At 50.1% G+C, this 24,034-nt stretch overlaps 1 protein-coding gene across 12 annotated transcripts in view; it reads right to left on the minus strand.

The window, feature by feature from the left end:
* The window catches only part of Rap1gap2 (RAP1 GTPase activating protein 2), a 217,125-nt gene that overhangs the window by 4,224 nt on the left and 188,867 nt on the right, over nucleotides 1–24,034 (minus strand). For 11 of the 12 annotated variants that reach the window (XM_039086002.1, XM_017597289.1, NM_001401654.1 and 8 more), the window contains 10 exons: nucleotides 20,972–21,043; nucleotides 20,400–20,486; nucleotides 18,219–18,353; nucleotides 9,972–10,109; nucleotides 8,176–8,294; nucleotides 5,744–5,857; nucleotides 5,407–5,524; nucleotides 4,545–4,671; nucleotides 1,088–1,164; nucleotides 585–623 (listed from right to left, as the gene is read on the minus strand). In XM_039086002.1, the coding sequence (XP_038941930.1) occupies nucleotides 615–623; nucleotides 1,088–1,164; nucleotides 4,545–4,671; nucleotides 5,407–5,524; nucleotides 5,744–5,857; nucleotides 8,176–8,294; nucleotides 9,972–10,109; nucleotides 18,219–18,353; nucleotides 20,400–20,486; nucleotides 20,972–21,043 (996 nt within the window). In that variant the 3' untranslated portion in view covers nucleotides 585–614. The remainder of the gene's footprint in view (nucleotides 1–584; nucleotides 624–1,087; nucleotides 1,165–4,544; nucleotides 4,672–5,406; nucleotides 5,525–5,743; nucleotides 5,858–8,175; nucleotides 8,295–9,971; nucleotides 10,110–18,218; nucleotides 18,354–20,399; nucleotides 20,487–20,971; nucleotides 21,044–24,034) is intronic. The other variant, XR_005489831.1, reaches the window with a different exon arrangement.

Consider the following 24,034-nt stretch of genomic DNA (forward strand, 5'->3'; position numbering starts at 1 on the left):
TTCTCTTATGTTTTCTCACACGTGGGTTTAACATAAAGTGAGCTTAACTGTACCCTTCCTCTCGGTCCCAACTCACTCATACTCCAGGGGGACCTCACTGAGTAGGTGGGGCCAATGAGTCTCAGACGACTTCACTATCAGGAGTTCACTGGTGCATCATGCCAGGAGAGACTACCCTGGGACTGTCCCTCACAACAACATGAGGCATCTCATGTCATATGGGGAAGATAGACACCAGCCTGGAGCCTTGGCCAAAATTTTAAGGAGAGACAGACTGCCTGCACAAAAGCAACTGTTAACCTGAGGAATCCTCCCTCCAGGGAAGGACGTGAACTCTTCAGCTATGTCCCCTTCTAGCTACAACCAGCTCCACCCTGTGTGGGGATTCACCACAATGCCACTGGACAGCTCTTCCCAGCCACTGTTCTCATACCCTCCTTCCCCATGAAGCCTGGAGATGACCATGAACAGCAGGCCTCCATATTTCTCAGCTGACCTCCTCTGGCCATTCTCAGGCCATAAAGCCATAGACACTGTGACTTTAAGGGAATATTCCCCTCTCATGGCCACAGTAAGACACTCACCTTGGACAAGGGAAGGCCTTCACTTTCACATTAGTGACCCTGTGTAAAAAACACACAAGAATTTTTCAAAAAAAAAACACACAAACCAACAGACAAGAGCCTCCACCTGCAGCTTCTGTGTACTTGGCTTTGGCAATCAGAGTTCAGGAAGGGACTTGGGGTCAGCAGAACCCATCTCAGCTCTGGGGATGGCTGTGTGCTAGAATGTGGCTCTGTTGCAGGAGGAGTGGCAAAGGTGGCTGGAGGCCACCTGCCCAGCCTGGTCTGCAGCAAGTAAGGACAGGAACCATCACCCCCAGATTCATCTCTGCGTGCTTCAGGGGACCCCAACGAGCACTCTCCAGGTGCGCTCTCTCTCTCTCTCTCTCTCTCTCTCTCTCTCTCTCTCTCTCTCTCTCTCTCTCTCTCTCTCCAGCATACAGGAAGAGTCTTGTGAGGAGGGGTGCTGAATGTGGGGTGTAGGACTCATGGCGCCTTTCCTTAGAGGCCCACACCATACTTACCGCACTGGAGCTAGCATGGCTGAGTTTATCAAAGCGGAATTTCAGGTTTGACCTCGGGGAGTTTCTGCTTTTGGCATCTAAGAAGATAAAATGTAGATATGGAGCTTGAGCGGTTATTCTAGCAAAGTCAGAACACCGAGTAGGGAGGGAGTGCCTCAACCTCCCCCAAAGCATGCTCCCTCACAGGTACCCACCTGTCAGAAACAATGCTCAGACTTTGAGAAATGCTGTACCCTGCTTATTATACAAGGGTCACTTTAAAATTTTTCAAAATTAAATTATGGAAGCTCATAAGTAAACAAGCCAAATTTGAATATGATATGCAAGATTATGGTCAAATAAGAGGAAGATAACGGATATTTCCTCATTATATTGCAGTGTTTTGCTTTTATCTGTGTCACTGCATCTGCTGTGTCCTTTTATCAAGATTGGTTAAGGTGGTAGGCTGTGCATCTCCCCTCAGCACCAAGCTCAGGGATGAAATGGTGGGGGCTTGAGATCAATCTCAATGAAAGCATTAAAACTACTGAAGCTGACAATGTTACAAACCCGGGCTTGGTGTGTGGTTTTGTTCTTCAGATGTAAGAAACTAATGGAAGGGCTGGAGAGATGGCTCAGGGGTTAAAAGCACTGACTGCTCTTCCAGAGTTGAGTTCAATTCCCAGCAACCACATGGTGGCTCACAACCATCTGTAATGGGATCTGGTATACAGACAAACATGTAGGCAGAACACTGTATACGTAATAAATAAATAAATCTTTAAAAGAAAGAAAGAGAGGAAGAAAGAAAGGAACTAATGGAAAGAAATAATAAATCAACTAAACTCGAAAGAAGTTTGTGCCGGCCGCCACTACACTGTGAAGACCAGCATGAGAGCCACCTGCCCCCCAGTGTTGGAAAACTACTACCAAACTCAGCAAAGAGGCTGTTTGTATCACTGACAGACAAATGCTGTCTTTCCAGTGCAAAATGTCAATGTAGTCAATAATATCCATCAACACCCACATGGCAACCAGATTTGACTGTCATCTACAGCCTTGTACTGGCTACAGGCGCCAGAGTTAAGTATCACTGAAACTGTCCTATGAGAATCAAAGTAAAAGAATACTGAATATTTTGCCATTATTTTCAAACTGTGCTTCAATTGGCAATGTTGGTAAAGTTTACCATGTCTATGCATCACATACATGCACACACACACACACACACACACACTCACACACACCCCATGAATACATGCACACACACACTCACACACACCATGAATACATGTAAACACACACACATGCACATGCACACATGCACACACACACATGCACATGCACAGGCACACACACACACACACACACCACGAATACATGTACACACACATGCTATTAGACCCTCCCTGAAAACCCTGACAATTGCTTCCCTTTGTGTCCCCAGAAGCTGAAGTGAGGATAGACAATGACCAAGCATCTGCAATTATAGAAGACTCCCAGACCACCCCTCTCCCCTCAGCCTGCCTCTCCACACACTCATTGGAGCAGCTAGAAACAGGTTTCCAGACCTCCAAGTCCATGTTACATGGGGTTTGGGGTCAGAAGCAGAAAATCAGGGTTAAATACAGCCAGTGGGTGGGGAGATGCACCAGCTGGGGTCGTAGTTAGCACTGGGAAAGAGTCCACACCTGCTCCACATTTCCTCCTGCCCTGAGTGACCTTAAACCAGTTAGCTGCAGACACTCCCGAAGGCTCTCTTCACTCAGACCTTGTCCAGGAGAGCAGGCTGGTATTCACTGCTTTTGATATTTACTTAAGTGACACAAAGGACACAGTTTGGTGATAGATTATCTGTTCATTCCATCAATATTTAACCAAGCAATTTTTTTAGGGAAAAAAAATCAGCGAATGTGTAGGGCTATTCCATTTTACAAATGGGGAAACCGAGGGTTGGGAGGTGAGCCAGTCAGCAGCAAAGCTGAGGTTAGAGTCCATCTGGAGAGCTGTCTGACCACAAGACAGGGAGCTGTAAACTGCTCATTAACTAGAAAGCCTTCCACAAAGTGCCATTTGCTTTTACCATGGTCTCTGCTGGATCTCACTACATCCTCCTTTTGACATCATTTGATCTCTACAGAGTGAGTGATAACCAGTAGACCACCACCCCGACTCCAGCTATTGTGAAAACCAAGATATTGCCGAAGTCCCTTGGGGAGCGAGATTAGCCCTAGCTGAGAACTGGTTGGTCACACTAATGTTTTATTCCAGTCCCACAAGACACATTTAGGTTAATGGTTGTGTGCTTTTTACAGTGTCTGCTCATCAAATCTTCGTAGGGAGCCTTGGAAGTCCTGAGAGAGTGTGTCCTGTTAACCCAGACAGCTATGTCAAGGACCCAATGCCTTAGACCATGGAGATGGCAAAGCCTCCCCTACCATGGTGAGGCCTTGGCCTCCTCTGGTCAGTGTGAATATTGACAGTGCATGTAAGTACGAGTGTTTACAGATGATTGACCAGTGTGTGCAAAACCTAGCAACTGCCCTTCCTCTTCCTGTTTACTGCCTGAGACTGCTTGCCTACTAACACCTCCTTCTCAGACTAGCTCGCCCTTCCCCCACAGTGCATGCCTGGGTAAAAGTCCTCTGTCACACTGGGTACTTGGTTGACCCTGAGAGCTGATCCCTTTCCTTTTCCTCCAACCTGGTACTTCCTACACAGCTCAACTGTAGGGATCTCAGAAACCTGAGAGACGCAGGTCCCTATACTCTCCCTAAGCCTGCACTACCAACCAAGTAAGTTCTATACCCCAACATGCTCTGCCATGATCCTGACTCCACTTAGAGCCCACTGGGCCTCTGCTGGTGCCTCCCCTCCAGCTCCCACCAATCCTTTTTATACTCAACATGCAGCTGCCAAATGGTCTTTCTCAAGACCAGGAGGCTCCTCCAGGCTCTTCAGTGGCTTTTACCAACATTGCCCGAGTCCTCCCCAGGCCTCCTGGCAGCCCACTCATGGTCCCCATAACCCCTGTCCTTTCTCACCTCTCCATGACCCCCACTGCACTGAACCTCACCCACACCCAGAACATAGTCTCTCGTTCCTCCAGCCCCCTCCACTGTCATTTCCTCTCACTGCCCAGTGCTCAAAATCACCGCTGTGGCACTGGCCCTCAGAAGTGACAGGGTAGGGCGAGAGATGAGTAGAGCATACAGTCTTCTAATCACTCAATCCTAACTTCTCCACCATGGGGTCATCATGAAATCATTCAATTCTCTGAGCCTCAGTTTCCCCATTTATGAGAAGATAAGATGTTGGGCAGATGGTGTACGCTAGTGGAGGTGAGGCCCTAACATCTTGGAAAAGGAGAAGCTGGCCTGTCAAGCATGCCTAGGGTACATGCATGCCCTTAGGACTTCAGTCAGGGCACACCTCTGTCCTCCTAACAACATCATGCAGATCTTCACATGCTACTGACCTGTGGGACTCCGGCTCATGATGATGGGCGTGGCAGCGGCCCCCAGGCTGGGGCTCTCGCTGCTGGGGGACGGGCTGTAGACAAACACCTCCTGCTTGAAGGGCGAGGTTGTGGACGGCTGGCTGCTCTGAGGAGAGAAACTGGGTGAGCAAGGCCCGTGTATACCCAGAGGCCCCACCGCTGTCCTGAGATGGACCACGCAAGCCACTGTCTCCAACCCTCCATGGCACTTCTGCCTCAGCCATGACTGCCTTTCCCTGACCTCTTTCCAGTTGGTGTCCCCCTGGCATGAGCGACCTCCACTGCTGCTCCTAAGCACTCTGCTGAGACGGAGTCCCCTCACTCACTGCTCTCATTTGGTAGTAACAGCTGCATAGGCCACTCCTCCTTTTAAAGCAAAATGTAACCGCCTAGGCCCCTGTACTGGCTGGTTTTGTGTGTCAACTTGACACAAGCTGAAGTTATCACAGAGAAAGGAGCATCCCTTGAGGAAATGCCTCTATGAGATCTAGCTGTAAGGCATTTTCTCAACTAGTGATCATGGTGGGAGGACCCAGCCCACTGTGGGTGGTGCCGTCCCTGGGCTGGTGGTCTTGGGTTCTGTAAGAGAGCAAGCTGAGCAAGCCAGGGGAAGCAAGTCAGTAAGAAACATCCCTCCATGGCCTCTGCATCAGCTCCTGCTTCCTGCCCTGCTTGAGTTCTAGTCCTGACTTCCTTTGGTGATGAACAGCAATGTGGAAGTGTAAGCTGAATAAACCCTTTTCCTCCCCAACTTGCTTCTTGGTCATGTTTGTGCAGGAATAGGAACCCTGACTAAGACAGCCCCAGAGTGCTATTCTCTGATTGACTGGGACTCACTTACCCCACTGTCACACTCCTCCATGGCCTCGCCCTCCCCTGCTGTGCTGCTGAAGCTGCTGGTGCTGGAGGAGGAGCGGGAGATGTTGGCACGGCCATTCTCCTTCAACTTGATGAAGGGCCTGCAGAGAATGGGAAGCAAGGCAGATGGAGAGAGAGGCAGGTCCACCAGAGAACTGAGCTTCCCCACAGCAGCTCCCCCAGCCTCTGCCCAGTGGTCTTTGTGTTCCAGAGACTTCCAAAGGCAAGAACTGCCCCTCTCAGCTTGCCTGGCGGCAGAGTGCATGAGCCAGGACTCTAAGTGGCTACTCCCAGCCCTTCCCAAACCGGAGCTCCCTTACTTCTCTTTGTTGGGACAGATTTCTGGAGAGCTGGGATTTGACGAGGTCTCCGACTTTATCTCCTGAGAAGAGTGTCCGCCATCTGGGGTTTTGGGGGTGCTGGAGGCACTGTCACTAGGGAAGGAGAATAAAGAGAAGTGAAGCTGGAGGCCAGGCCCTGCCCTTGTCCACCCTTGGCCCCAGTCAGAGCTCAGACTGCAGGGACCACAGAGGGTAGCCAATTCTCCCCTCCCCACCTGAGCCACTGAGATTACAGAAGACAGCAGAGGTTTCTGCTCCCCACAATAAAGGCCAATCCGAATTCATGGTGATAGTCCAAGTCAGCAAACTGAGGTCCTGGCTTGACGGCCTCCAGCCAGGCTATCCCTTTCCTGTGCTGCCCACTCCCCCAGGCAGAGCTATGAATCAAGAGCCAATCCCATAGGGAACAGAGCAGGGCCATAAAGGAATCAACACAGTACCCATGGATTCCTGAGGGGTTGGGAACGGGAGGCACTGCTATAATGACTCTTGGGAACATCCTACAATGCACCCCAGGGTGCTGGGGAGGGAAAGGATACTCTAAGCCCAAGGATCCAAGAGCCTCCTCCTGCCATTCAGCAAAGATCACAATTTACCCTGACTCTGGGAGCAGGACAGCTCTGTCCTCAATTCCCTGTTTCTTCTTTAGTACTTCTGAGCCCCAGAACCACTGATCTCTTCTTTAAGCCGTGTTTGTTTACCTATTGTCTATGTGTGTGTCTGCCTGCATGTGTGTACTGCGTCACATGCTTGCCTGGTGTGCCCATGTGTCTATAGAGAACATTGGATCCCCTGGAATTAGAGTTACAAACACTTGTGAGCCTCTGTGTGGATGCTAGGAACCAAGCCACAATCCTCTGCAAGAGCGCTAGTGCTCTTAACTGCTGAGCCATCTCTCCAGCCCTTCGGTGAGCTTTTTATAATAGCAGCATTAATGAGGCATAATACACGTGTCACATTTTTAATATGTTCATGGAATTGTGCAGTCATCGCCACAATCTAATTTTAGAACATTTTAAGGCCATAAAAAAAAAAGACTCTGTTTCACTGCCCACCCCCCCCTAACCTATTTATTTCCGTCTCTGTGAACTCTGCCTAGTCTGGACATTCCCTAGAAATGGGACTTGACAGCATGCATGGTCTTCACATCTGGATTGCACTAGCTTAACATTTTCAAAGTTTGCCCGGGCTGTAACCTGCCTCGGCATCTCAGCGCTCGTTATCTGCACACTTTGTGGGTATACTTATTTCATTCTGCTCATCTCGTCATCGGGTGGCAGGCCCTTCGACTATTCCCACTTGGAGCTACCGTGAATAATGCTGCAATTAATAAGTATGTGTTGGTGTTGTCATGGACAACTGCTTTCAGTTCTCATGGTCTCTGTACGTACACACCTACGGGTGGGACTGCGGGGTCTGATGGGAACTCTATGTTTAGCCCTTGGAAGGCTGCCACACTGTTTTCAGAGTCGATGCACTATCTCACATCCCCACCAGCAATGAACAAGTGTGCCAGTATCTCCACATCCTCCATAACACTTACATTCACCTTTACCCTAGAGGTGTCAACAGCCTATATAAACTCTGTGTGTGGAGGGAGGGAGGGGGAGGGGGGAGAGAGAGTAGCATGTGCATGTGCACACAGGTGCTTTCAACTGCCTATGTCTGTGGAGATCAGAAGCCAACATGGGTGTGCCCTCTAGTTTTCCTCCTCATTTTCTAAGATAGTTTCTCACTGATTCTTGACTCACTGACTAACCAGAAAGTTCCAGGGACCCTCCTGTCACCACATCTGGCTTTTTATAAGGATACTAGGGTTCCAAATCCAAGTCCTCATATTTAATCAGCAACATTACCCTCTGAGCCACCTTCCCATTCCTCCATGCACTTTAGTGAGGTTGCTAGTGACCTCTTGACTGTCAAACCCAGGGTTGGGTCACTACAATGAACTTCCCTCCATGATAAACACAGGAATTTCTTCTTTCTTCCCTCTTAGCTTTGGAGACCACACGAATGCACGCGCACACACGCATACACACACACACACACACACACACACACACACACACACACACACACACCTCATGCAGTCTCCTCTCTCTGCCTTCCCAGCTGTCCTTGCCAGGAGACCGTCTACTTGTCTGAGTACAGTGGGGCTCTACACACTCTCTCCGAGCAGCCATGCAAAGCTATTCAGTTTCTTTGCATCAGAAACTCTGATCACTTCCCACTCAGGGCCTCTCTCCTAAACACAAGTAACAGGATATGCAGGTACCTGGGGTGAGGTCAGGGTTCAGGGGAAGCCTGACACTGGGAAAACCTGTCCCCATGCATGGACACCTGACAGCTATCAAGGAGAAGAGAACTGACAGGCCCCATGGCTGGGATGGAGTCCAGGCCCTGACAGTTACCATCGTGTCCGGCTGTCCCCCTGGCCTTCAGAGCCTGAGTGCAGGCGGGGGAAGAGTCCCGACCGCCGCTTGATGGGGCTCCGTGACTGGTTCTTCACGGTTGCTGCGGCCACTGGAGGCTGCCGATAAAACCACCACAGTGAGTGCACATGCCCACCCAGTCCTTCCCACACCTTCTCCGATCTATACATGACTCCTTGTCTTATGAGACCAGAGAAAAACAGCAAAGAGCTCAGACCCCAACATTGAGCCACTCACAACCTCTCCTGCTCTTAAACCAAGCCTGTGACAGCAGGCAATGGTCCAACAGAGCCTAGAGCTCTTGGAGGATCACCATAGTGAGGCCAGGTGCTAAGCTGGTTGAGATGATTCAGGAGATCATAGATCGAAACATCTGGAGGTACCCTGGATTGTCCAGCCTCAGTCTTTTCACCTTACTAATCAGAAAGCCGAGGATCAGGAAACGGGGTCAAGGTCAGCTAGCCATAAGAACCCAGGGCTCCTCAGTCTCCATCGCTGCTTGTGAATAAATGGTCCCAGACAAGAGTTGCAGCAACAAACCAAATGAGAGCAGTGGAGCTGAGTCCGCATGACTGATGGGCAGTCTCAGGTCTCCCGGGAGAAGAAGGACACCATGGTAAAGGTTTGAGCAAAGAGGCAAGGAAGCCTGGAGACTGCTAGGTTTCTAACCCCAGCCTCACTGTCCATCATGTGCTGTGCCACTCTGGGAGAATGGTCAGACTCTCTGGGCCTCAGTTTCCTCATCCTCACCCTCTGGGAGATACAGGTGATATATGTGAAAATATTAGGTAAACCAAGCCATTGCTCAAAAGGCCACTTATAATAGAAGTCAACATCTTGGTGAGTCTATTCTGTTAATTTTTTTCCTCCATCTTTATTAACTTGGGTATTTCTTATTTACATTTCAATTGTTATTCCTTTTCCCGGTTTACAGGCCAACATCCCCCTAGCCCCCCCTCCCCTTCTATATGGGCTTCTCCTCCCCATCTTCCCCCCATTACCGCCCTCCCCTCAACAAGCACGTTCACTGGGGTTCAGTCTTGGCAGGACCAAGGGCTTCCCCTTCCACTGGTGCTCTTACTAAGCTATTCATCTGTTGATATTTTTTTAAAAGAAAATTGCACTCCATATAAATCAAAAGCCACTTGTCCTATTAATGGCTGGCTATGTGGTTCCCTCCCCTACCCTTGTGTTAGTCAAGTGGCCTGAGCTCACAGACCCACGAGGCTGGCTCTCCCCAAGAACTGAACACAGTGATGAAGAGGCTAAGTTTTCTATCATGAGGTCCTGCATTCAAACCCCAGATCTTCTTCTTAGCTGGGTGACTTTTAGTCAGTTACCTAACCTCTCTGAGCCTCCTTTTCCTAAAGCATGAAACAATGAGTGCTCCTGTGTCTACACAGACAGCCATGACAGGGATCAGGTAAGATCTTGGGTATCAATCACCAGCTCAGTGCCAGCAGCAGAGCAAGCTGGTGTGGCCACTGTGTTCATCAATAATTAGGGTCTCCCTCATGAGTCCCCAAGCTCAGACCCTAAGGAAACTGGGAGAACAATTCATGGTACAAACCAAGCCCAGGGCAACCTGGCACAGAAGTTCCATAGGACCGCTGTCATCAAGCAGAGGTCAGCTCACCTCCTCAGCAGCTTCAGTGGTCTCCAGCCCAGCAACCAGCTTGCCTGCTAAAGCTGCCTAACCCAAACCTTGATAGAGACACACCCTTCCTCCCTCCTCCTCTTCCCCCACATGCTGGCCCAGTGTCCAAAACACTCACCGAGAAGGTGGTCTTGGTGACCTCCATGCTGTTGTGGACAATACCTCCACTGAGGCTGCCAGGAATGTTCCCACCATGCAGCTTCCTCTGGCTGCCCACCATGGTCTCCATGGAATGGCTGCGCACTCGGATGGCTCTCTGCAAAGGGTAGGGAGTGACAAAGGTCTGAGAGTCACCACCGGTCCCACTGGATGGCTTTGCCCTGGGCTCAAAAATATACATATGTGTGCACACACTAGCAATGAACTGTGTGTGCACACACTAGCAATGAGCTGTGCACACAGTTAAAGAAGCCCATGCCTTGGTGATTGGTGTTTACAGAGATCTCTGAATTCTGTCAAGGCAGGGTCTGAGGTCTCAGTGCTGCAAGGTGGGCCAACCTGCTATCCTCGTCTTATGAGGAGGGGAAGCAAGACCTGCAGCTCAGCAAACCTTAATGACACTGTCTAGTTAGCAACTCTGCCTCTCTGAGTTATGGCTTCATTGTCTATACAATGAGTGTCACACATTTCACAAAGGATGGGGGCTAAACACAAGTGCTAAACACTAATTCTTTGTTATTTTAGTGTGTGTGTGCGTGTGTGTGTGTGTGTGTGTGTGTGTGTGTGTGTGTGTGTGAGAGAGAGAGAGAGAGGGGGGGGGGAGTGTCCTCAACCACACAGCAGCTCTGTGTTTGCAAAGCTAAGCTTCCTCTGCTAAGTGTATACTGGACCGCCCTCCCCCATGACCACAGATCTGACTTGTGCAGCTACAGCCCTGGATGTACAACCCTGGAACAAGTCCCTGCTCATCTCTGCTCCAAAGCTGCAACTTGTCATCCCATGGACATGCAGAGCTGAAGTCATATATTTCCAGATCAACACTTCAGATCTGCATGATTGTTCAGAGATATGTGCTCTGACTGGGCACACTAAGGAACCGTGGTGGGTGTGGAACCTTGTGTTCACTAATGACCGGCAAAAATCAAAGTGTGGGGCAGGTGGATGGGTACTGGCCAGCTGTTAAGTGTGTGGCCAATGACAACCAGGACAGTTTTGTTATGGTGCTTGAGAAAATGAGAATAACTGAGCCATACAAACAGTAACTGGACCCCTAGAAGAGCTGGACCCGGGGTGACAGTCCACCCCCACCCCCAGACTTCTCTAGAGTACAACACTGCTCTGCACAGGACCAAGGAGGGGTGTTTATGATGCTTGGAACTCAGCTCCAACTACAGCAGGACTTCCGGTCAACAGAAGTGCTACAGGATCCTGGCTCCTCTGGGATAATACTGATTTGCTTCCGTGGTGTTTGAAGTGTAGGTATATTTCAGAGGTTTTCTCCAGTGACCCCAATCCCTTACATCAGTGCCCTCTTTCTGGTCATCTACCTAGTTTCTCAATAAGATGGCCAGACAACACAATTTAGAGGTCAAAAGCACAAAAGTGTTAGGCCGCTGCTGCCAGGAGTCACGCATGTGCTCCCTGCTGTGCCACTAATTAGTTGGGGACCCTGCAGGCTACTTAGCTTCTCTGAGACATAAGTGCAATGGGATAGGGTGGGTCTACACAAGGAGTAGCAATGAGAACCTATAAAGCTCTTAAAAGAGAGGCCAGGGCATCACAAATGTAGCTTCTCTTGGTGTTGATGTTAAGCACAATGTGTTTCCTGTGTGCCCAGCATCACACCAGGAACTAGAACTGCACTATTGAGGCCAAAGGGGCATTGCACCCAAGAGTGCACAAAACACACTTCTAAGAGGATGCTAATAATGCAAGACTCAGTGTCTGTGATGATGGCCTATTTGTGTGAGTTGTTCTGGGGCCTAAAGAGCAAAGGCTCCTGGACTCCTGTACTGTGAGTGGTTCATGTACAGGTGCCAAATTCCAACCGGCAGATCTCTTGCTGGCAGGACCAACATGTATCCCAATGCCTCCTCCACCACCTCTTCCCCCTCCCCTTCCCTTATCCCTTCCCCTCCATGCCTCCGACCCCCTTGAAATACAAAGTACTCAGGCTTAATCTAAAGCACTCATTTAATTTATCCATTACTAGAGAAGCTGGAGGGATTTCTGCTGGTGGCTTTGTGGAGAGCCCCTGAAAGCACTGGAAGTCAAACCTGATGACAAAGCTGGAGAGGCCAGGATCACATGGGGTGGGGGGAGGAGAACACACATGCTTTGACCAACTGTGCCAGAGTCACCTGGACATCTTGCTACAGTAATTAGCAAATTTCCCTCACTGTGGTGTGAGCCTGTCAAGACAGGGTAGTCTCAGAACCTGACACACAGCAACCAGATATGGACTAAGCTGAAGTCCATACCCTTATGAATGGACTCAGGCCTGTGCATACCCTTAAGGAATGTCTCCAGAGAGAGAGCAAAGCCCCTTTCTTCCTTTGAGACATCCAGGAAAAGCTTCCACATACACTGTTCTTTGGGACCCCAGGGACACCTTTGAGACCTTGGAATGGTGAAAGACCGAAGGCTTCATCCTGCCTTCCATTCCTCCTGACAAGGGACAGAGACTCAGAAAGGCCACTGGTAGATGTCACAGCCCTCAAGACAGGCCACCAGTGAGATGTGGGACTACCAGCCTCACATCAACGTCATGTAGCCTCTATTGTCTGAACCGAAGATAACCCATGAGGGATGTCCCCTCTCCCCTCTCAGAACCACAGAAGAGTTGCCTAGCAACAGTGTTCCTGGGACATGGTTGTGAGAGCCAGCATATTTGATTCATTCTACCACCCAAGCGTCATAGACACCAGGACTCTGAAACCTGCGGTTATGCACATGGATGGGAAGAAAGGCTCCTTAAATGACACAAATGCTTCGTAAATGCCAGCATCTTTATATGCTTGTTCCCCTGGGCTGCCACCACCAGTGTCATCAACACTTCAAAGTCTTCATTTGTGTTCTGATCTAGTCCTCAGTCTCTCATGCTCTGAACGGATCCACGTGTGAATAACAAGCCCTGTGCACTGTATCCAGTCTAAGGAGCCTTGCACACACAATCTGATGAATCCTCACAAGGCTGAGGCATAGAGAACAGAAAATCTCTCAAGCGACAAATAACTGTCACACACTACTAAAGAGATAGAGCTGGGACCCAAATATAGGATCCCGGGCCCCAAGATTGAAAACACTGAGCTGGATATGGGAGTGCATGCCTGTAATCCATACAACTTCGAAGGCTTGAGAGGTTACGGCTAGCCTGGGCTGCATAGTGAGTCCCTGTCTCCAAAAGAAAAGGGGGGAGGAAGGGAAGAGGTGAGGGAGGATGGAGGGAGAGAGGTGGAAGGAGAGAGAGGTGGGAGAAGGAAAGGATAAGGAGATGGGACAGAGGCGAGGAACAAGATGGAGCAAGTCACTGACTGATGAACTAAAGATGACAGGGAAGCAGGAGGTTTGGAGATCCAGCTCTCATAAAAACGTCAGAGGCTGATGTCAGGGAGGACAGTGTCTTCAGATGCCCATGTACTTCTGCCACAGTCAGCAGACAGAACCTGAGGAGCCAATGAACTAATGCAATTCCAGGGCTGGGCAGGTTGTCAGTCACCTGCTCTCCTGCTCTTGGCAACAGGAAAGGTGGAGTCCTGGTTCTCCCATGGTCCCTGGCAGGAGGAGCTGTCACAAGGATGAAATGAGACAGTGTGTGTGTTCAACCCCTGGGATGACATCTGCCCACTTGGGTCAGCTCTCCTGCCCTGATCTTAGCGTGAAAGACAGGTGATGGTCGTCGCTAAGAACCAAAACAAAGCTTGACTTGAATGAAACTGTCTGGTGACGTCTTAAGAATTTCACATTACGGTCCAATGGGCAACTGAAGGGAAGTGCTGGCCCTGTCAATCTAGCCAAGATAATCAGAAAACAGGGTAAAGAACAAAAAGGGGCAGGGGGTAATGATGAGGAAGGACAGTTATGGAAGCCATTGTGTTAGCTCCAGAAGGTTTGGGGACTTTGCGCTTGGCAAAGCTCACCTGACTCCTGCTTGGGTCCTCCATTCCAGCTCACTCCAGCAGTGTGTCCTGGCCCTCGGAAAGTTCTGTGGGCAGAGCTGGAATCTCACCGACATTTCTAAACCTTGCGATCTCATGCTGGCCTTTTCTATCATTTCCACAACCGTCCCTTGCCATCCTCCTGGCTGATCACCTCTGGTTCCACCAATCTCCCTCAGTTCCTGTGGCCTCCCAGCCCTCAGCCTAGCCCACTGCTGCCTTCCATCCAGCTCTGCTGTGAGGTGAAGGACAAAGAATGCAGTGCTTTCTCATTACCCACGAGTGTCACCTCACTGCCATGGCCTCCTTACACAAGGTTTTAATGAGTTGCTTCAACTTAACAAACTCAACGTCAGAGACAAAAACCAAGGAAATGAGCATGGGAGGGGGTGGGGGAGCATGCGTATCCAAGCCCTTGGAAGTAACAGAGGCAGGGCCTCGGAGACAAAGACACTACTAACCTCCCGCCTGCCGAGATGGCTTCAGTCAGGGTCTTCTGTTCCTCCAGCAGGAACATGCTGGTAGCTCACTTAGACTATGGTTCTAAACCATGAGCTAAGCAGAGCCAGGCCCAAGGCCTGAGCACCCCCTCCTCCCCTCTCTCATTCCCTTCCTTCCCCATTCTCCTCCTTCACTGCACTGCAAGATGTGTAATACACCCCTAGGACCACAGCCTCCCCTTCCAGGAGCAAAAGGAGGGGCAGAGATGTCAAAGGCTGGGTACTATGTCTGCCCCACTTACAATCCTCTGTCTACCACCAGGCCTATGGCTGCAGGACCCCCCCGAAGAGACTTTGCCAGAGACGTCTGTTAACCTCTCCTGCCACTAGGGGTCAGGTGAGACCAATGCATTACTAACACCAGTTCCTCAAAGGGTGAGAGAAATTAGCCTGCTGCCTCCCTGCTCCCGGTGGTTCCAATTCTCTCCTGTGGTCTTCTATTTCTGCCTCCTTATAATGAGGACAGCAGAGAGCTGGGCCAGTCCCCTGTTTCTGAAACCATGGTCCGCACGTGCTATGTCCATAACACGGACAAATCGCCTGTCTTTTTGTTCTTTTTACCTCATTACAGATCACCTAGAGATAGGTACCTTCCAAAAGGAAGAAATAAACAGCTCCTTCACCGGGGGAAAAAAAAAAAACCTGCAAGGTTCCCAAGAACATGGGCACAGCCATCCACTGGAGTCACAGAAACATCGTTCATCCAAGCCAACCCTGCAAAAGATGAGCCTTTGCCATTAGAAATGTGTAGATTTTCAGATTGTCACCGACATGAAAATGAAAACTTCCAAATGTCAGTAGACCCGGCAGGTCCTGAGACTCCTCCAAGCGGCTTGGTTAACTAGCAGGTCTAGGTGTCCACAAAGCAACCACTCCGTGTCTCGCAAAGGGAAAGCTTCCACCCACAGCCAGAACAAAAGTGAGGAGTGAATGAACCACCCCCATGGGACACACACAGCCTACAGCCACAGCAGCCACAGCGGGTCTGCTTCTGGGATGGGGTCCTCTAGGGAGAGCCGTCTAAAGGGGACAGGGAGTGAGGTGGTACTCATCCCTGAGTATCCCCAGCTAGTGCCTGCCTGTGAGAGAGCTTTCAAGGCAGGCATTTTCTTTCTGGAGTCATTACAGATAACTCTTTTTTTTTTCTGGAGACATCCCACAGAGTCAAAGATTAATCCCCCAAAAATGTCAGTAATCCCGACACCACAGTCCTGCCTAAGGCACTAGAGACAGACTCTTGAACTGGGCCAGGACCATGCCTGCCCCCTTGCCCAGGCCTCTCCACATGGGAGACCTGAATCAACACTGAAGGGGTTGACAAGAGAAGCCAAAGTCTCCTTCTGAGGGAAGAGAAACTCGCTGGCCATGGTCACTAGTGCTCCAGAGGCTCACTCTGTGTGCCTGACCCTGACGGCCCCTGCTGTCCCCACAACTTCACAACCTCAAGGGCAAGTATGAAATCTGAATGGGAAAATGGGTCTACCTTCACCCACAGAGTTAAAACCAGGTCCCTGTTATGCTGACTCTCAGGCCAGTCATAACAGAGTCTTGAAGCATGCCCTCTCCTGGGAGCCCCTCTAGGAATACCTCAGACGCCCTAAAGGAAACATAAACCAACCGCTACTCCTCCTAACAGATGCAAGAGACTAAGCAGACTGGCCTTGAGCCACCGTCCTTTAGATCTGCCACCAGCTGTAAGCGGGGCTACCTCATCCATCAGATCCATGGGCAGAATGTCCACAGCCTACGTGCAATGTTACATAAACATTTGAATGCCAAGTATAAAAGAAAACCTGTAAGACCCAAAGCAACAGATGTTCATACAATGCCTGCATCGTGCTAGCTTGTCAACTGCAGGTCAGCTCCGATCATGCTATCTAAATTAATTTCCTGTGGGAAGAGGAACACTTTGAATGGTGTGATGTGAGGTGGGGCAGAGCCTCAGAAGGCCACTCTGCCTTCCCTAAGCCCAAGCCTGTTCCTATGACCTAGCCTCACACTCACCCTCCTCTTGGCAAGGAATCTGTCCACCGTGGCTGCCTCCCTCTTCCTTCTCCCTTCCTTTTCCCCTCTGTCCTTCGTTTTTCTCAAAATCCAACAAAAATAAAGAAGAATCTCACTAGGTAGCCCAAGCCGTCCTTGAACTCATCATGCCCCTGCCGTGGCTTCCCAAATGTTGGCCCTATAGGCATACTCCTCCACACCAAGCTCCTCTTGAACCTGGATTCCCTGGGCTTCTCCTCGTTCACAGCTATCATGACTACACCAGAAGCCCTAGGAATCCCCTACCAGCCTGGACAAGCAGCTCAACTCCCCCCACCCTCAGGAGGAATCTCAGCAGCGGGTTCCAGCTAGGGCTAGCAGAGCTGTGCCTGCTCTCAGCTGTCCAGCTGGGCAGTGAACAACTGACCCAGACCTGCCCGGGCCTGGCCAAAATGGGTGGAATCTTCATGGTCAGAACCTGGGAGGGAGTATCATGTAGCTTTTAAGAATCTGGGAGACCTGAATTCAACTCTGTCTCCAGGGTGACCCAGGACAAATCATTTAGTGTCTGCGTCTTTGTTTCCTCACATGTAAAACTATACTTACAATTGCTAAAATTGAGTGTGAATTATCAAGCCAAAATTATTACATCCATAATTCCAGCCTTTCACAGAGAGCTCTAATGAGAGTTGGGAAGTTTAAGGCTCTATGTGACCCATACAGCACAGTTAATGTGTGTCCTATTAAAACAGCTAAGAGTATTTACTGTGTCAGATACAATCTGCAATTTCGGGCTTTATTCCAATGAACTCTCACAACAGTGACAGAGGTTCAATTTATTATCTCTGGGTCCTTAACAAGAAAACTGCAGCTTAAGGACTTTAAAGATCTTGCCTAGTACCCTGAAGCTGGGACTTTTAAAAGCACACGTAACCCCAATCCTAATAGCTCAAAATGTCATGTTTATAAATCTCTCTCTGGTGGGAAACCTGGCAGAAACTTGAACTTAGAGTCAGAAAATCGAGGTGTGAACCTCTGAGGGGCAGGGTCCTGAGATCCCATGGCCTCTTGTAGCCTGCCCTCCAGCACCCACCCACTCCCCTTTGTGTTAAAGTAGATATGGAGAAATAACTATCCAGTCGAATGCCCGTGATTATAGTCAGGTTCAAATCAGACACCAATACAAGTGCTGTGTGAACCAACAAGCCAGCAGCCAGGACATGATAATAAACCACCTCTGCCCCTCACTGGTTCTGTGGTCATCCAGTCAGGGAGCTCATTCCGGGTAAAACTGGTTTTCAATGCTGGAGAGACTTGCCTGTGGCTCCACCCTCCCATCCACCCCCATCCAGGCTCCAGCACTTGCCAGCAAGGAAGAACCATGCAGCACTCCACCCAGCTACTGAATACCCCTACGACTTGTGGCCTCAGCCCCACCATTCTTCCCTGAGCTCGCCCACCACAGAGGGAGACAGAGGAAGCAGTGAGGGTCTTAGTTCATGTGGCCTCCTCTCCTCTGCTCACTCACTTTCCTGCTTACAAGATTCCTGAGCTGAAGACAGTCCAGGCCAAGGGAGAGAGCATGGAGATATTCCATGCTCTGGAATCATTGCTGGCTGCTCTAACCTCATACATAAGGCCCCAGCCCTTTGCAAAGTCCAACCTCATCTTGTTACCTCTGACTGGTCCTTGAACTCTCAAGCTGGATCCCCAATAACTTAGCCATTTTCCTTCTTTGTCCTCTTCCACAGCAACCCTCCCCCCAAAAAAAGCCTGCATCCATACCTTAAAAGACTCCAGGAATCCTCCATGGCCCCCGTTCTCAAACTTGTCCTCCTCTGGGCCCATGCCTAGCATGACCTGAGTATGTGTGTGGAGCTCATCGTGAAGGTTGTCCAGGAGAGCAGCCCGGGTCCGGTCCTAGGAAGGAACGGTATATACAGTTGTACACCGACAGCAGAGGTGTGTACTTTCTTCTCTACTCCAGATGTCTGGTCTGAGAGCTGCTATTCTGTCACCAGCTCCTGGCCATGGTGGGGATTTAGGAGGAGACAGCTTCATATTCACTAATGCTGAAGTTAGCACCAATGTTCCGGGCCTGCCCCTGCTCTCACTTTCCCGGCCATACCAGCTCTTCCAAGACTTACCCTGGTGACTCCCAGCCCAGATCTCAGACCAAGATCTATACAAAAGATCTGTAGCCACCAGGTAGCAGCCAGGGACATGCATGCAGCCTCCAGGGTGCTCCAGACACAACAAACTGTACAAGCCCTTTTGGCAGGCCACAGTCCTAACAAAGCTCCTCTCCTGATTGTCCCCATGTCACCACCAAGCCTGAGCTGAAAGCCCACAATTCCACTTTCCCCGCCTTTATTTCTAGGAGTCTATCTATGTCTTCCCAGCCCTGACCTTGTAGGAATGTCCAACCTTTTGATGTTGTGACGCAATGCTGTCAACTGTAAGAACTGCAGTTAGCCTGATATAGCTGTCTCCTGAGAGGCTCTGCCAGAGCTTGACCAATAAGATGTGGATGCTTGCAGCCAACCATCACACTGAGCATGGGGACCCCAATGGAGAAGTTAGGGCAGGGACTGAAGGAGCTGAAGGGGTTTGCAACCCCATAGAAAGAACAATATCAACCAACCAGACTCCCCCTCCCCCAGAGCTCCCGGGGACTAAACCACCAACCAAAGAGTACACATGGAGCAACCCATGGCTCCAGCTGCATATGTAGCAGAGGACAGCCTTGTCAGACATCAATGGGAGGAGGGGTCCTCGGTCCTGGGAAGGCTAGATGCCCCAGTATAGGGGAATGCTAGGGCACTGAGGCAAGAGTAGGTGGGTGAGTGGCAAAACACCCTCTTGGAGGGCTTGGGGGAGGGTATAAGATAGGGGTGCACGGATGGGAAACTGGGAAGGGTGATAACATTTAAAATATAAATAAATAAAATGTCCAATAAAAATAAAAAAGAACTGCACAGTCGAGTTACCAGGGGGAAATTTCATAATGTTTCTATGATTTTTGTCTTGAACCACAGTCATGGCTATACTGGGGCACATGTGGCTTACAGGCCTCTGGTTGGACACATCTACCCAATTTATCCCAGTACCTCCTGTGAAGTGTTCACCTTTGTTGAGTCTCTTAGACTCTTTAATCATTTCTAACCAGCCAGTTCCTGTTCTAGCTCCCCTTCAACCTCTCCTCCCCCTCTTCCTCCTCCTCTCCCTCTTATTCCCCCTCCCGCTTCCTCCTCCTCCTCTGTCTGGGGGCTAATGATGCCTCTAACATTCAAGTCAAACACTGCTTAAAAACCTCATAGTGCCCACCACCTGCAAGCCACAGTCCTGCTCCATTCAATGCAGCCACCATCTGCAGCTGAGCCCCATCTTCCAGTCACAGGAGGCTGCTATCAGGCCACACCTCCCACCCCAAAATGTCTGCTTCTGTTTGGCCTCTGACTGATCCTTGAGTCTTGAATGACTTTCCAGATTCTCCTCCTGTGAAAGCTTCATCTGGCATCAAGATTCAGCAGTTCAAAAGCAACCTCCTCCAGGAAGCCTTTCCTGAATACACCTGCCATCATCCCTAGCGAAGCAGTCACTACACACTAGCTCCATCATGGTCCAGAGTATAATACAGGACACTGTATTATAAATCATAGCTTCTCTTCTGTGAAGGCCCCTCTATCAGCCTGGGCACTACACAGTGCAGAAGTGATGTCTCACTTATTCTTGGTAATAGAGCAAGACCTGGACATAACACATGTTCAGTTAAAAAAAAAATTACAGGTGATTGGCTGGTGAGACCTAGAGCCTAGATGAGTTCCTACCAAGAACTAAAAAAAAGTTCCCAAAGCAACAGAGAGCTGAGGGCTTAGGAAGGAACAAAGAGCTCCCCAACTGAGTGGGCACCGTGGTCAGACCCCAGAGCAAGCCCAGAGGAGCCTTTCAGTCTGGCATTCTCACCTCCAGCTTGGCAAACTTGTCCGACTTGCAGCAAGCATTCTCTGCATTCGTGAGCTTGGTGAGCAGAAACTCCCGGAATTCTGTGCCCTGAAACAGGTAAGAGACTCAGAACTCTCCCTCCTCTGCTGTAGATAAAATGCCTCCAACCACAGTGACAATAAGACAAGAGAGGCCCTGCTGTAGCCCGTCTCATATCTGGTCATTTCCAGCCAAGGCCAGACCTGCCTGCTAATATACCAGCTACCAGCTTGGAAGCCAACATCCCCAGTGCTGGGAAACCCACCCTCCACAAGGCACCATGGTTACTGGTGGCGACTCTTGCAGCTGTCTCTTGGGTCTGGAGCACAGGATAAAAGTCCTTCTACTAACAGGAAGGCAACCCGGGCATCGAACTCTCAGCAAGGGCCACATTGACCTCAAAGGGTGAGGCAGGGAGCTATCCAGAAAGGAGATATCCCCAAAGCTATAACAGGATCTCTCCACGATGCCTCTCTACACTCAGTAACCACTGACACTCAGGAGCAGAGATCTGGGGTCTTGGATATGACAAGTATAAAAGGACAGGTTCTTACCTTCTGGAAAACAGGCGGGCTTGGCAGAGGGGGGCCAAAGGCAGGCACATCTTCCCTCGCAGTGACTGATACCTGAATGAAACAGTGTCAAGGGGGCTAAGCAGATGAGGAGTCCCACACCTTGCAGCAGACTAGCCTACCCCTTCTCTCCTTCCTAGAACACAGAATGTCTGTGTGAGCCTCTCCCACAAACCCCATGTGATGCTTCTCTAGTGGACTGGATGGGATGGAATTCTGCATCCTTTCCTCTGCCTTCCTAGGGGTCAGAAGCAAGCTTGGCAAAATGATGCCCTGGGCTGGGGAACCCTGGGACCCTAGGTAAAAATAGTGCAAGTGGTGGCCCAGAGGTTTGTCTCATTACCCCAATACAGTGTTCATCCCAGAGAAGGCAACAGAGAACTACTGCCCATTTAACTGATGAGTAAACAGATTAAGACATGGGGCGAGTACCCCCAAAGCCAGAGAAAGGAGCACAGAGAATCCAGCCTGCTCCAACCCAGCTCTGAGGCCCCATTAATCTGGCTACATATCAAACTCACTTAGAGTGTCTAGAAGGTAACCGCTGGGTCACAGAAATGGCTCCACTGGTTAAAAACAAAAGAGCAAACAGACAAACAAAAAACAAACCTGACACACAAGCTTGATAGTCCCCAGAAGAGAAACAACGCCCAAATTGTCTCTGCCCTCCATACCTGTGTGTCTGTGCCCCCAAAACATATCATGTGCACGCACGTGTGCACATGTGCGCCGACACACACACACACACACACACACACCACCACCACCACCACCACCACCACCACCAGCAACAACAAAAACAACAACAAATAACAATTTAAGTTTTTGAAGAAACAAGTAAAAACTGGTTGCAATGAAAGCTTGGGGCTCCTTAGCAACTCGACCCAGGCAGTGGACCTAGGTCTGAAGCCTGACTCTATACCCAAAGCCAGTTATTCTGGCCGAGGCCTGAACATGGAGATACCAAGGGCATCGGTTGGGAATGAGGATGGGGGACATCCAGGCTCTGGCCAGATGTTGTGAGGCTGGACTCTAAGATCATCCAGAGACTCAGCATAAGGGTGGTCCTGGAGCAGGTGACTTCCACTCCTCATCTCCTCTCTCACACAAGTACCTTGGTTTAACCTGCTGTCAGCCCCTGAGGCTACAGGGCTCTGGGGAGGCTACCCTAACCCTTCACTAGCAGTGGCTGACGTGAAGGTCCTGGCAGACTGCCAACCATTCTGCCCTGTGAAGTAGGGCAGATGCAAGTCTGCCAGACTGGGTGAGCAGGCAGCCTGGGGCTCTGCCAGGTCCAGCAGGAGAATCAGAGCCTCGGTCAATGGGGCCTTCTTCCTCCAAGCTCAAAGCCATCTACATGGCCCAAACTGAGGTACTCAGAGTCAAGAAATGGTTTGTGTTCACTGACAAGATTTCTGGCTGAGCCCCAGCTGCTGGGCACAGCTCCCCTCCAGCCACCTACCACACACCAGTGGCCCACATCTAGAATTCCATCTCAGAACAAGAATTTTGTTGTCCGCTGTGGGTATCTGGGACCCTGGGGACAAAGCACAGATGCCTGCAGGCCCAGCTGTTTCCCTGGACTGGCTCCTCCTCCTCAGGCCTGTATTAAATAGTCTATTCTGACAGGGTGTCTTAGAAGTGCCTTTAAATCCACAGGTCAGCAGGGGCAGGGCCCAAGTCCTTTCTGGTACTGTTCATCCACTGCCCATCCATATGCTTGCTCCTCCTCTGACCTGGGTCTCCCCAGGCAGCTAAGTTTTAGTCTCCCCCTCCTCTCAGCTTACAAATAGATGCCCAGGAGAGCTGAGAGAGGGAGGGCTGGAGACTCAACAAAGCCTCGTGCCCAGGGATGGCCTGCCACCCACAAGACTGGGTTCAGAGAGAGTCATGATAGGCAAGGGAAGGCCCTCCCAGCCACCTGCTTCACAGAAGATTCTTGAAACCTTGGCAGAACTCCAGGAGTGAGGTGGAGTGGCCCTTGCAGGTAGGGATGGGGAAATCCTATTGATTACTGAGCTGGAGTCTCTTTCCAATCTAGAGTGATGGAAGCGAGATCCCCACCTGAAGTGATTGGGTTCCATATTCCATGCATGCCCATGGAACCAGTTTCCCACCTGCCCACAGGCTCCTGGGAAGACTTCCAGCTCCAGGCTCCCAGGCTCTGTGGCCTCAGCAGCAATCAGCCTCAATCTCTTCCCTATGAGCAGACTGATGGGCCTCACTAGGCTTCCAGGAGACTCTCCAAGGGGCTAGAAAGATGGCTGTGTGGGTAAAGGCACTTGCCACCAAACCTAACAAACTGACCTCAGTCCCTAGGAGTTGCACTGTGGAAGGAGAGAACTGACTCCTGCAAGCTGGCCTCTGATTTCCATATGTACACACACACACACACACTCACACTCACACACACACTCACACTCACACACACACACTCACACACTCATATACTCACACATATATTCACAAATACACACACATACACACTTTCACACACTCACACACACTCATATACTCACACACATACACACATACACACATACACACTCTCACACACTCACACTCACACTCACTCACACACACACTCACATACTCATATACTCACACACATACACACATACACACTCTCACACACTCACTCACATACTCATATACTCACACACATACACACATACACACATACACACTCATGCACACTCACACACTCACACTCACACACACTCACACATATACATGCTCACACACATATGCACACTCACACACACTCTCACACACTCATGCACACTCACATCCACACACACAAATGAAGGTAGAAAACGAAGAAGACTGCTGTAAGGCAGAGCCTGGCACAGAGCAGGAGCCACCATCAATCACTCAGGTTCTTGGTCTTTACTTTCCCCGCTGACCTTCATGTATGAAAGGACACCTTCACTACAGAGTCCCCATACCCCATCGGGCCTCTGTCTCTGCTCCCATAAGTACCCAGGGCTAGAAGGACTCCAGATTAATTGTTTTGCAAAGATAGAAATAGAGGGCCAGAGACGG

The sequence above is a fragment of the Rattus norvegicus genome, chromosome 10, assembly GCF_036323735.1.
Source record: "Rattus norvegicus strain BN/NHsdMcwi chromosome 10, GRCr8, whole genome shotgun sequence".
In the NCBI taxonomy this organism is placed as follows: Eukaryota; Metazoa; Chordata; class Mammalia; order Rodentia; family Muridae; genus Rattus; species Rattus norvegicus.